Source organism: Aulonocara sp. 'chitande type north' Nkhata Bay, linkage group LG23 (genome assembly GCF_057382095.1).
Source record: "Aulonocara sp. 'chitande type north' Nkhata Bay isolate Kocher_YH1m ecotype deep benthic linkage group LG23, A_spYH_male_GT1.1, whole genome shotgun sequence".
Taxonomy (NCBI): domain Eukaryota; kingdom Metazoa; phylum Chordata; class Actinopteri; order Cichliformes; family Cichlidae; genus Aulonocara; species Aulonocara sp. 'chitande type north' Nkhata Bay.
This window is the reverse complement of record NC_141365.1, coordinates 27,374,244-27,388,483: the sequence shown is the minus strand read 5'-3', so window position 1 is coordinate 27,388,483 and position 14,240 is coordinate 27,374,244. Positions and strand designations below refer to the sequence as shown.

Below are 14,240 nucleotides of genomic sequence, written 5' to 3'. Positions count from 1 at the left end.
CTACTATTACAGGCTTAAAAATCATTTAAAAATGGCTTCATTCTCATGCTTTAGTCAAGCTCAACTGGATGAACTCCAACAGGCTTCTGCACACAAGCCTTCATCAGGGAGTTTCATATTTCACAAAAACAATGAGCCTTTTCTGCTCGCCCTCGGCTAAAATGCAACATGTGGTGAGAGGAACGCACCAGCACTGATGCAGTGTCCACAAAGCAGCAGTCCACGTTATTCAAACTTAAGTCTATGTTCCATAAGCAAGAAACCACAGTGCCAGTTACAAATAATATGAATACATCTCAAACAAGATGTATTAAATGTTCAAATAAATATGAGCAAATATCAACTGAGGATCCTGCATCAGGATGATGTTAAAACAAAATCCTATGAATCTTTTAATTCTTGCTCTTTGTAATTAAAATTAAATGGGACTCTTTCACAGCGGCTGGTTAGTGCTACAGCAAGGGTTAATTTAAGCGATGGAAACAGGATGTGGAGGAGGGGGGAAAATAAATCTAGAAATGAAGTAAAACACAAATAATAACAATCAATTGCACATGTGCGATTTCTCCTTACAGCGACGTTTCGGATCTGCACACTTCCCAGGTTCCCCAGCTGCCGGTTCAGTGCTCTGAACACCTCAGTCTTCTCCTCCGGGAACTGAGGAACCAGCTTCTCCAAGACAGAGTGAAGCTCAGACAAACTGCAGCCCGCTCCCACCCAAACGCCTGCAGAGAGGAAGCACATTAACCAACTTTATCTTTCCTTTAAATACCTCTTGCACACCCTAAAATAAACTCATTGCCTGTGCATGAACACCAACAGAAGGCTGGAGCCTCAGCTGAAGGTGTAGGTTACCCACCCTGTGGCGTCTGAGAGACCTCGAACAGCCCCTTCACTCTGGTTGGAGAGATGATCAGCGGATGTAGGATGCCTTTGAACTTCATGTCTGGACCTTCAGCACAAAGCAAATACAGCGGGTTAAAACGATACACTTTATAAAAGCAGGAGTCTAACCAGTAATTGATCTTGTTTAGAAACCTGAATTTGATCAAATAATGACAAAGAAAAATCTTTTCTCCATTTCCACTCTTTAAATCATGTTAGAAACACCTCAGAGGGTGTTTTCTGCTGACCTATGTTGGTGTTGCCCATGACCAGGGGAGCTTTGGGATGTTTGGCCTTGAGCTGGATCAGCTCCTCCAGAGAAACCGGAGACACCCAGGTGACCCTCTCCCCATGAAAGGTGAGTGTTTGAGGGCTCGTTGTATCTGCCATCAGCTGTAGTGAAAAGGGACATTACTGTAGCATCAATAGTTTAACTGGAGCTTTAGATACTCCTGCACCAAACCAGGATGTAAGTGTGAATTTTAAAGACCTTCCTCGTGTTGCCTTTGATGACTTACAATCAGCTCTGGAGGGAAGATCAGCTCCTGTGTTGGATCCAATGGCAGAAGATCCAGTTTGTCAAAGAGCTGAGGCTTTTCCTGCAGACAAGAAAACAGAAAGAAATAAACCCGGATTAACCCCCGTGTGCCCTCATGCACCCCTGACAACCTCAGCATGCTCCCAAAGAGACTGTGGTGAATCAGGAACAATCTGTTCCAACTTCTGCAATCAGGCAGAAGGTTCCGCACCATCCAGGCAAGGACAAAGACTCAAGAGGAGCTTCTATCCCCAAGTCATGCGGGTCCTAAACCAGAACGTACAGCATTTTTACTTCATGTATATAATGTTCTCTCCCTTTTTGCACAGCGTGTCGTGATACATTTCACTGCATGCTTTGTCACATGTATAACTATGCATGTGCCAAAGAATCTTGAATCTCCTCTGAAACCTAGGCAAGGCCATCACTGAACTCCTGAATTGTCTGTGGCTCCACGTGGCAGTGTTTGAGGCACTGACTCATTAAGTCTCTGAGGTTCTCACGTGGCTTTTGGTCTGAGGAACGTGAAGGCCAATCAATGCTTCGTCCAGGAGCTGCCTACACACTCTGGCCACACAAAGCCGGGCTTTGTCCTGTACTCTGATGAATCAGGGTCCCCTCAGCATAAAGATGGACACTGATGTCCTTGAAGTTTAACTGACTGTTACACTGTTGATCAGGTGTTCAAGAGCAGTGCATAAAAAGAACAGCAACACCAAAGCTAATGGCTTGATTGAGCAGTTAAAGGTCAGAAGAATGTGCTTCATTAAAAGCAGCAGCAGTAAAATGAGAGGAAAACAAGAGAACCCCCCCCCCCCCCCAAAAAAAACAAACAAACAAACAAACCAAACAAAACAAAAAACTCAGGTTCACCTGCTCAGGTTCATCACCATTTTTCTCTCCATTGAGGCAGCAGTTTGCAGCACCATTGGCTTGGCAGCAGTTGGCTTCCTGTTGGCATCAACGTATCAATTTGTTTATACTCGTGTTCTCACATTTCTCTCTTTTTATATAAATGTGAAAAAAAATTGCCTAAATTAGAGTGTACCTGACAGAAGGTCCTGCAGCCTTCCACAATGGGTCGATATCCGGTACACCGACACAGATTACCTGAAGAAACGCCACAGTGAGTTCATTTTACTTCGATGATAAATGTCATCAAAACATATCAAAGTTTTCCCCAACAAGAAGCCGTGAATTATAAAAACACGTGCGACTCCAGCTACTCTTTGCAACCTGGCTTTGTTCACTACCTGCAGATCACACATGAGGGTAGGAACATACATCAACTACAAGGCAGGCTCTCATGCAATTTTCCCACCCTCTCTCATATTACTGTATAAAACATTTTCCCTAACTGTGATGTCCAAGTGAGGTCTGACACAGATTTTCACCACAAGTTTTTAAGAGTAACTAGTTTGCTGTCCAGGCATGAAGCCGAAATGCCACGTTCACGGAGAGGAGAGGGCCTCAAGAACACCTGCAGATGCAACTCAAGACTTAACCCTTTAAGGCCCACCATAGAACCAAGTCCGCCAGAGCTCACTTTTTTTTTTTTTTCTTAAATAAACACACTGTAGTGTTTTTGGGAGCATTTCAAGTTGCTATACATCAATACAACCGTTATATCCCAAATTTCAAAAATATGTATGTATTAAGTCCATAGTAACTACATAAATTGCAAAAAAGTGCAATAAACTACAAAAAATAAATTGAGAATCATCTTTGTTTTATTTTGTTTGTTTTTCTACATATTTCTAGTTAGAGAAATTTCAGAGGTCTATCCCTCAAAACTGTAAATGCAAAAAGTTGCACAAAATAGTTTCCAACCACAGGAATTTATTTTGAGTGTTTTCATAGTTTCATTTTTGAGATACACCAATTTTTATATACTCCAGGAAAATAATTATTATAATGCAAATTTGCAAAAAAACCAAAAACAAAACAAAACCGCATGTGCATCAAAATAAACCATTTCCAGCAGTGCAATTTGAGTTCTAAGCATCCCAGGAACCATACAGAAAGGCATAAAGTCAAACATGACTTTTATAAACAACAATAAATCTTATTAAATTCCCTGTAGGGAAAAACTATGTTTCCCATGAAAATGACGTCACTTCTGGTTTTGGCAGTCGATGGCGGACATGTGATAGTTCGCGCTAACATTTACTCCAGCATAGGAAGTGTTCTGAACAGCTGATCGGATCGGCAAAGCGTGTTTCTGGAATATTATGTTTTTGTTGCTGCAAGTGCTTTTTATGCAATTTTTTGCAAAGCTATATGTGGAAGGAAATGACCTAGCGCAAGCTGAATGCATGAGATGCAAGTCCTCCGGTTTTATGCAAAAAAAAGAAAAAGAAAAAAGAAAAAAAAAATTATTCCGCTAGCTTATGTGGTTGCAATTCTACCGGGATTGAAAATAGTTATGCAAAACGGAGCGTGCCCGCTTCGACTGGCCTTTAATTAATCATCTTCAAATGTTTTTAAAAATAAATAAGCTTTACACAAAAAGTATTTGCGCAGGGATAGCAGCCTGGCACCTCCTCCTCATGCTGGTCACACACTAATGTGGAATGGCGTCCCATTCTCCAACCAGCATTTGTCAAAAGTCAGCTCAGGGCTCGCAAAATCGCTAGCCCGACGTCCCGGGGCTAGCGATTTTTCCAGTCGGGCTACCAAAATCTATCTCTGCCCTGCCCTTTTGGCCTATCGTAGGAAGGAAAAATATATGTCAATGCTTTTGCATTCTTTCAGAAATGTAGCTGGGTAATTATGTCATTGGCATCGGTGAGCCGCTGTCAATATGTGACATATTGAAGTCGCGTTTGAATTTGCGCTTGTTTTTTTGCTTTCACTTTGCAATCGCGCGAACTGTGTATAGAGAGCGACAGCACTGATCTGTGAGTGATGATAATTTGTGCACCAATTCCTCTGACATCGTCTTATTAATCGTTAGCTTACTATGCAAACATGACAAGTGAAATCTCCTGCAGCAAGCTTAAACATGTGAGAGGTTGATCGCGCAGAGAATCGCTGAGCTTATGTGAGTGCGTGTGTAAAAGCATTTCAGTTCTGCTGAGCCAAATAAGACAGGTCAGGGTGAAGAAGTGACAGCCAAAGAAAAGCTTACCACAAAACGGAGAAGTTATGACAAATCAGACTATAAGGCAAAAAGAAAGTGCAGCTTTATGGTTTCATGGACAAAAGAATTTCTGTGGCTGCAATATGATGAGCTAAATAACCAGGGCTGCACATAAGTGGTCCGCAGGTGCGCATTCGCTGTCAAAATAAAAAACGCGCACAAGATAAGAAGTTGCAACGCGTGTTTGCGTACATAAGATTTTCTGGAGGAGGACAGACATTTGTTTAGAACTCTTAAAGATGTCGAAGAAGCTCCTTTAAGCAATTACTGTGATGTTCCTCCACCTCCAAAGAAATGTCAGGAGTCCGAACCACAAAAGAAGCACATATTGCTCAGTCTGCAATACTGAGCAGTAATTGCAAATTACATACTTAAAATAAACCTGAAAATCAGTTTAAAACAGCGTACTATGTTGCAAAGAGTGAACTACCACTGGCACAATTTAGCAGTCTTTGCAAACTTCAAAAAGCAAATGGCCTCGATCTTGGTTCCACTTGCCTCTTACCTGTGACTTCAGTGGAAATTTCGAATTCAGGATCTGACACAGAGTGATTCATGTCCTACAGTTCTTACTAGGGCTGGGCGATATGGCCTAAAATCAATATCACGATAAATTGAGCAGTTGTCCATTTATCGTTATCGAGGTTGATAACCACCCCAAGTGCCAAAAAACAAACATTTTTTTTCCATTTGATGGGGCTGTGGCAGGCAGCATAGTTCCTCCAGTTATTTTGATAATATTATTCCCCCTAGACCTATTCATTGCAATTATATTATTACCACTTTAAAGGACTGTAAAATGTCACTGAAAATAAATGAAGACAATAGTAGCAAGTACTTTTAGTGGTTAAGATTTATTAACTGAACAAAATAAAAAGTGTAGGATACAATATGTAACCATGCTCTCTAAAAAAATGTGTATCCCTTGTAAACAAAATAGTTTAATAATAAATATGTTTCACATTGGCTATTCACAAAGTAAACAATGATTGTGCAAATGTAATGCCATCATGGACAAAGGCCTCTCTGCTAAGGCCTTGAGGTACTATAACTTGTAAACAAATAATGTCACAAACACAAATGTCAATTGAACACAGAAAAAACTATAATAAATACTAAACACTGCCATGTGACTAGTGAAAACTATAAACTCTTAAACAAAAACATTAAATAGTGCTGTTTGCAAAAAACTTCAATAGAACACTGATAGTTAAAATTAGGCAGGGCTTGAACAGGGCACTTCAACAAGGGGCAGCAGCAGACTTGGTATCCTGAGCGGTTCAGTCAAACTACTGTTGTAGATGTTTACCTGAGTAGTGTTTACTCCAGGTTCTTGCTAAGAAACACAAGCATATTGACCATGTCAGGTTTCAGGCAGGATCTGAGGCATGTCACAATGTTTCCTCCAGAACTGAAAACCCGCTTGACAGCTTTCACAATATTTGGGCCGTTGTCAGTTGTTATAGCAACAAGGTCCTCTTCACTGATGTTCCATGCAGACAGCATCGCTCTCAACCCCTGTCCAACCATCTCCCCCGTGTGATCAGATGGAAAATAGGCCGTCTCGAGCACTCTGGTACGCAGCTCTCATTTGTTGTCGATGTAATGAACTGTGAGACTAATATACGGCTCCATTGCACGGCTGGACCAGAGATCGGATGTGGCTGCAACGTGCTTAACGTATCTCAATTCAGCAGCAACCTTTTCCCTCTCTGTGCTGTACATGCTGGGAATGATAGTTTTTGAAAAATATTTTCGTGATGGGAGTTCATGAAAATAATTGACAAGAGATATGAAGTGTCTGAACCCGTTGCGTTCCACTGTAGCAATAGGAGCCATGTCTTTTGCTATGTGGTAGCCTATAGCATTTGTGATTTCTTGCCATCTTTTTGAAGTTCGCTCATATAGTTGAGTACTAGCAAATGCTTCGGTTATTGACCGCTGCCTGGTGGAGGAAGACGTTTTTGCTGGTCCTCCTACTCTCTTCTCGCTTTGAGCTTTTTTTATGTCTTCGAATTGAATCACATGGTTGTGCTGCATGGCGGAAGAGGTTGGTTGTGTTACCTTGACTTGACGCAACAGTCTTTTTGCAGAGTTTACATTTAACAATTTTTTTGATCAATATAATCCTTGTTGAATCCAAAATGTTGCCAAACGATTGATGATGCATTTTTTTTGTTAACAAGCATCTCCTCTTCCTCCTCCACCAGCTCTACCTCCGTCGCTGCTGCTTCAACATTTAAATCGTCCTCCATTTGTTCACCCGTGTCTCATCTTGTTACAGTCATGTGACTCCACCCCGTCAAGTCTGTAACGTAGCACAGCGTCTTAAAGGGACATGAACATCGCCAACCTGCACATGCCTTTTCTTTTTCTTTTTTTTTTTAAATACCGAATTTACCGACATGGGCAAAATGACGTCGATGAGAGTCATAAATTTCGGTAACGATAAATTTTTGATATATCGCCCAGCCCTAGTTCTTACAAGTTCATAGAAATTTCTGTTCAATCAGAACCAAGTATTTGAGTTGATGATTGTAATTTTTATACAATGTTGTAATTTGCATTTCAACAATTTTTTGATTAATGTTTTGTTTCCTTTACAATATTGTACATTAAAGTACAATATTGTAAAGGAAACAAAACAGGAAACAAATCAATCAAAAAATTGCTCTTTTTTTAAAATTCAGGCTACTTAAATTTATTTTGGGCTACCAAAAACTGAAGAGTCCCTGCCTGAAGGGCTACCAGGGATTTTGAAATTTTGCGAGCCCTGCAGCTAGTGTGACCGAGTTAGTTATAAATAAACTTGACCTGCCAGCCAACACGCCTTACCTGACTCCTACAGTCTGGACATTTCTGTACTACAAATCTTTTTTTATTCATCTCAATAAATATTCCCATAATTAATACTGGATTTCTGATTTTCATTAACTACAAGCCATAACCTTCAAAATTCAAAAGAGCCCCCAAGAAAAAAGTAGAATATCTGAATGCTTTTAAGTCAGAGTGGTTACTCTCCTAAAAAAGTACTGTGTGTTCAGCTGACTGGAGAGAGTGACTGTACCATTTACTGACAGGAAGGACAAAAGTTGGGCAACACAACTATTCACCGTTACATGTGACAAACTATGACAGCAGAAAAACAAACAACTCAAATGAGAGTGAACACACCAGCCAGAGCCTGGGTGATGTCGTCCATGGTGGGCTGCGGTTTGTTCCTCAGCAGAGCGTACGTGGACATCACCATCCCCGGAGTGCAGAAGCCACACTGGGAGCCGTGAGCCTTGGCTATTCGCTCCTGGAAGGACATAACCACAAACCTAACAGTTTATCTTGTGTTTGCAGTTGTTTCCCCCCCCCACTTGGTTTACAGTTTGTTTGCATGTAAATAAAGTTGGCCATTAAAATGTAATCACAGAATTAGCCAAACAACTCATCAGGAGGAATGTTTTGGAATAAAAGCGAACTTTCCAAATAAACGTAGATGACATAAATAACAGGGGTGTCCCTGGAACTGACCTGCACCGGGTGGATCCTGGTCTTGGTGCTGCCAATGCCCTCCACTGTGGTGACTGCGGCTCCGTGGAGCTGACAGAGCGGCAGCAGGCAGGCGTTGGCTGAGTAATGGCTGATGGTACAAGTAAAGGTGACTTAAGGCAAGTATTAGCAGATTAAGCAGTAATACCACTAAAACAACACTACATGCACCTGTACTGTTTTCTAAAGCTTCTTCTCTACAACTATCTCCACAAAGAAAAGACCTGCACAGAACACCCGAACTAGGGCTGCTCGATTATGGCAAAAATGATAATCACGATTATTTTCACTGAAATTGAGATCTCGATTATTTGACGATATTTATTTAACCCTTTAAGACCTACCATAGAACCAAGTCCGCCAGAGCTTATATTATATTTTTACATGCTGTAGTGCCATTTGTGGGAGCATTTCAAGTTGCTATACATCAATACAACTGTTATAGCCCATATTTTAATAATATATATGCATTAAGTCCATAGTAACTACATTAATTGCAAAAAAGTGCAATAAACTACAAAAAAAAAAGAAAAAAAAAAAAAAGAAAATCATTTGTTTTTTGACATATATTTCTACTTGGAGAAATTTAAGAGGCTTATCCCTCAAAACTTTAAATAAAAAAAAAATAGTTGCAAAAAATAGTTTACAACAGGAAATTTATTTTGAGTGTCTTCATAGTTTTATTTTGGAGATACAGCAATTTTTATATACTGCAGGAAAAACAAAAAAACAATCCTATGATGCAAATAAAACAGCATGTGCATCAAAATAAACTATTTAAAGCAGTGCAATTCGAGTTCTAAGCATCCCAGAAACAATTCAGAAAAGTCAAACATGACTTATAAAAGCACCAGTATAGGCTTTTAAGGCCTGCAAGTAAAAAAAACAAAACAAAAAAAAAAAAAAAAAAAACAAAAAAAAAAAAACACCAAAAACTTCATTTTCCGCGAAAATGACATCACTTCCCGTTTCGGGCAGGAAATGACGTACATGCGATAGTTCGCGTTGACGTCTTGTTCAATGTGGGAAGTGTTACGAACAGCTGATCGGATCGGCAAAGCGTGTTTCTGGAATATTAGGTTTTTGTTCCTGCAAGCGCTTTTTATGCAATTTTTGCAAAGCTAAGATAAGATAGAACTTTATTAATCCCTCGGGTGGGTTCCTCTGGGAAATTCGACTTCCAAAAAGCACAGCAACAACCGAAGTTACAGTTACAGAATTGAGAGAGAGATGAGAGATGTAATTTTTATTATATATATATATATATATATATATATATATATATATATATATATATATATATATATATATATATATATATATATATATATATATATATGTGTGTGTGTACACACACACACAGAGACAAATATAAATAAAATATACAAAGGGGATAAATAGAATAAATAGGAATAAAAAATAAAAATACAAGTGAATTGCACATTTCAAGTATTGAGTCTATTGCACTGTTGACTATTTACAAAAAGTATTGCACAAGGTATTGTACAGTGAGGTGAAGAGGCACTACAGCTTAGTTGTTCCCTCCTTTGTCCTCCTGTTTCCCCTCCCTCTCCCCTCCAGAGAGGAGTTAAACAGTCTGATGGCGTGTGGGACAAAGGAGTTTTTAAGTCTGTTAGTTCTTGTCTTGGGGAGAAGCAACCTGTCACTGAACAGACTCTTCTGGTTGTTTATGGCCGTGTGCAGAGGATGCCCAGCATTGTTCATAATGTCCAGCAGTTTCTTTAATGTCCTTTTCTCTGCCACTGTCACCAGAGTGTCCAGCTTCATGCCGACCACAGAGCTAGCCCTCCTGATCAGTTTCTCCAGCCTGGATGAGTCCTTCTTTACTGTGCTGCTCCCCCAGCACACCACAGCATAGAAAAGTACTCCAGCAACCACCAACCAGCTATATGTGGAAGGAAACCGTGACAGAGGACAAGCTGATGGCATCAGATGTAAGTACAACTCCTCTGGTTTCATATGCAAAAAAAATTATTGCGCTAGCTTACAAAGTTCAGGTTCTACAGGGATTTAAAAATAGTTACGCAAAACGGAGCGTGCCGCTCTGACCGGCTTTAAAGGGTTAACAATAACAATGTATTGAATAATGACATTAAAAATAATATAAAATAGTGTGCAAATACTGATAACAGTGCAAATGTTTGCAATATAAAAAAAATAAATGAAAAATGTAAACTTCTATGTTTAGTGAACTTTGCAGTGTTGCTCTGTGGTGCAGCTACGACACCGTAGCAAAGTTTACACACTGTGTCTACTTGATCCACGTCTGACTCCGCCAACCCATAATGTTTCCACACCACTGAAGGTTTTTTTTTTTTTTTTTTTTTTTTTTACCTCTTTTCAACCAACGGCAGTCACTCCTCTCCAAATAAATTCTGCTTCCTCGGTCCTCTTAATTGTTGTGACGTGTGTTCGAAATGCAGAGAGGTGCGCTCGATTTGCCACACGAGCAGCGCGAGAGTAAAGCACGAGGGAGGTGCTAATAATCGGCTCAGTCATTTTTAATGATCGTTGAAAGCCCAGATCGTAATCGTGATTAAAATTCGATTAATTGAGCAGCCCTAACCCGAACCCACATCTTCAGGACAAACCAAATGTTACTGTCAACATCCCAACTGTGCATCCACAGGGAGGGGCTTCATCTGTTACAGTGCACACAGCTACTGTTAGACCTACTAGCAGTAAGTACAGCACCTTTTATTTTAAAGTGATGCAATGTGGACCAGTATTACCAGTGTTTCCACTCTGCCTGCTATCGTCTCAGCACCACCTGCACTAGTCACAGGAAAATATATTATAGTTTGTGATACTAAGTATAAACATAGCTGAGCCAAGTTCCAGCTAAACTAACTTTTGGATCCAAAACCGGAGCCAGAGCTGGTGGAAGGATTCTTTGACAGCTAGGACATGTTGTGAAACAAAACAAGCAGGGTGAAACGTTCAAGAATATAACCCCAAACTAATCCAGAGATTCTACTGGATGCAGGAACAGCCCTCGTGCGTGCCACGAAGGGAATTTTTCAGCCACAGTGAAGATAATGTGCGCAAGTAAAATACCAAAATGATACTCACCATGTCTGGTTTTTTTTTGTTTTTTTTTTTTAAAGATCTGGGCCCGTATCCCTAAAGATTCTGAGAATCCTCTCAGAGAGCTCCTAACTTAACCTAAAAATTCCTTGCCAGGAGTTTTAGCTTAGAAGTGATTCCAGAACATTTTCAGTGAACTCTGAGCAAGGAATGGATGGAAAATCCTATCTTAGTGAGGAGGTGTGGTTGACCCCGTTGCTAGGTATGAGTCATCATTTCAAAAGCCGTGATTGGTTGATCCTACAAGTTTGATGGAAATGAGCTTTTGGTGATAATGAGCAAAGGATGTACCCTCAAATCAATAAACATATTATATACTCTAATCTTATGCTGACTGTAATTGTAAATAATATTTCACATTCAAGAAAATATCTGGAAAATGAATAGTAAGCTGTAGGGGTTATAGCCATTAGAATCTAAAATATGTGAAAACTTAAAGTCATTCCACCCTGTTCAAATAATGATTCGTGTCTTATTTGCTCATATAAATATCCTAGCTGGCATATTTTGTACTTTCACTCCCATATGGACCCCGTTGAAAACAAGATTGCCTATCTCAAGAGGCTGTCCTTAATGAAGTAGAAATCACAACGTTACAAGTCCAGTGTGGTCTTAACGAGGGTAACACGGCTCAGCTTTTAGCAATGTCTGTGATTGCAGACCCAAGTCATCACTGCTGCATTGTTGCATTTTCCCGGTTGCCAAATACCTCGGGGTTGTGATTACTTTCGTCTCCGGTGTAATAGCGCTGTGGCGTCGAGTTGGTGAAGTAATTGCATCTCTAAGGAGATCCACCACAAACATGATTCCTGCACGATCCAATCTGTAGCATCTCAATAATTCCCTGTCATCCAGTGTTTGCAGGACATCTCTCCTGCCTCTTCTGTTGGCCATTTTGTGCAGCTGCTTAGGGGAACTCCTAAGCCACTAAAAGTCCTCTTCCCTGCTCTTAGCAGATCTCGCCTTAGGAGCCCTTTTAAGCGCTAGGAATCTTGAGGAATAGCTTTTATATTAACTGGGATTGTCGTGTCACTTTTAGGGGAAATTCTAAGAAAACGTCATGACTCTGAGAATTTTCTTAGAATTTGGCCGCTAGGAGCCACTTTTTGCACAAAGATTCTTTAGGGATACGGGCCCTGGTGTGGTGCAACTCCAGGCCTCAAAGGCCGCTGTCCTGCAGGTTTTAGACGCGTCCTTGATCCAACAGAGCTGATTCAAATGGCTAAATTACCTCCTCAACATGTCTCGAAGTTTTCCAGAAGCTGGTAATGAACTAATCATTTGATTCAGGTGTGTTGACTCAGGGCGATACCTAAAACCTATAGGACACCGACCCTTGAGGCCTGGAGCTCCCCACCACTGCTTTAGACCGTGTAATAAGGCTGATTGTGGCAAAAAAAAAAAAAAAAAAAAAAAAAATCCCCTAAACCTGACAGCTTTAAACTGTTCGGTGGTTTTGTCCTTCATTTTTAAAATCTCTGTTCAACATCGTTTCAGATTCCTCTCAGTGTGTGTCCCATTATCTCCTCCTCAGCTACAGGAAGGTGAATGAGTCAAACAGACTGTATTGTTTCATTGTCAGGGAGGGAAGTGACCATTAGCCAACAAGTTCAGTGTGGTCATCCATACCAGGCTTGCTCATTACAAGCCAACACTTACACTCTCTCCTGTTTTCTGCAAATCTAATTTCACTTAAAGAGGCTGAGAGACCAAACAAATTGATTTTTCCAGTCCTAAGGCTGACGTTGTGCCCAAGTGAAACATACACTGACAGCAGCAGATGTTCAACTGCACTGGCATCTTTTAGCTGCTCACATATTAATCATAAACAGTGTGAAGTTGGTTGACAGCACAGAACTCACACTTTTTCCCCCTCGATTATATATTTATGGACTCTTCTACAGTGGCATGATTCATAGTTCATGTATTTGATACTGGCGCATTAAGGAGTCCTTCAGTTCTTCCCCTGAAACAAGCCATTTAAACCCCTGTCTCTATGCAACCCTAAAAGGTCTAAAAACACTGAAAGCCAATGTGCAGATTAAAAAGTAGGAAAAAAACTTGAGTATTTAGAGCAGTCTGAATCTTAAAGTTCATCTTAAACTTTGATATTTGCATTAAATATGCACAGACAGCCACAAAATGACCAAAAATGGGGAAAAAAAAAAAACAAAAACAAAAAACCCCCAGCAGTATCAGGTGGTGTGACGTCATAAAGGATACATGATGGATTTCGTTGCAGGTTGGTAGCGCGACACCATAACTGTGCACGCTCCACAGCCTCCTCCGCCGCAGCCGTACTTGGTTCCAGTTAATTTCACTGAAGTCAACAGTCAAGGATAAAGACAAGTCCACCGAATGCTTACAACTAAGGTATTAACTAGGGCTGTCAGCATTAACACGGTCATCACGATTAATTTTTTTTTTTTTTTTTTTAAAAACACACTCGACCCATCTGGAGCACAGAACGGACAAACTGCCTGAAATGCGTTGACAGACATTTCAGGGATTTTGAGTCAGTCTGCGCTCCAGATGGGTTAATTGTTAATCGCGTTAGTTGTGATGACAGCATTAACGCGTTTAAACCGCATTAACGCGTTAATGCCGAGTAACCCTTACACGGGCCCAATCTGCATTAACGCGGATTAGCCTGTTTTAACGCAGCTGACAGCACCAGTATTAACATTTAAACAGCGAAGGTGAACTGAAAACTGGTCTGAAGGATACTCTTCTGCCTGAGGAAGGGCAACAGCATCGTCTCCGGGTCGGCATGGTTCTCAGTCACCTGTTTTAACAGGACCAAAGAAAATTAGTTCTAACATCTGCATTTATTTTGCTTATACAGTGCTGGGCAAAAGTCTTGAGCCAGCCCTCATTTCTTTATACTTTGTCACCAAGCAGCCAGACTATCCTGTAATACTTTAAAGCACTCTTGATCAATATTTCTCCTGGCTCTCTAAAGGTCTTTCAAAGCTTTTCTTTGGACACTGACCGCTTTTTCACTCGACCTACTCCCAGTATGTTCTT

General features: G+C 40.5%; 1 protein-coding gene across 2 annotated transcripts in view; it reads right to left on the bottom strand.

Annotated features, from left to right (window-relative positions):
• aox6 (aldehyde oxidase 6) overlaps nt 1-14,240 on the bottom strand; it is a 35,812-nt gene that overhangs the window by 16,003 nt on the left and 5,569 nt on the right. For both annotated transcript variants that reach the window (XR_015127312.1, XM_086284369.1), the window contains exons 2-11: nt 13,941-13,998; nt 13,437-13,533; nt 8,088-8,196; nt 7,740-7,866; nt 2,472-2,533; nt 2,297-2,374; nt 1,404-1,484; nt 1,134-1,278; nt 860-952; nt 574-725 (exon numbers count right to left, since the gene is read on the bottom strand). Coding sequence is in view for 1 of the 2 variants with exons in the window: in XM_086284369.1 (XP_086140495.1) it covers nt 574-725; nt 860-952; nt 1,134-1,278; nt 1,404-1,484; nt 2,297-2,374; nt 2,472-2,533; nt 7,740-7,866; nt 8,088-8,196; nt 13,437-13,533; nt 13,941-13,998 (1,002 nt within the window). In the remaining variant the exon portion in view is untranslated. The remainder of the gene's footprint in view (nt 1-573; nt 726-859; nt 953-1,133; nt 1,279-1,403; nt 1,485-2,296; nt 2,375-2,471; nt 2,534-7,739; nt 7,867-8,087; nt 8,197-13,436; nt 13,534-13,940; nt 13,999-14,240) is intronic.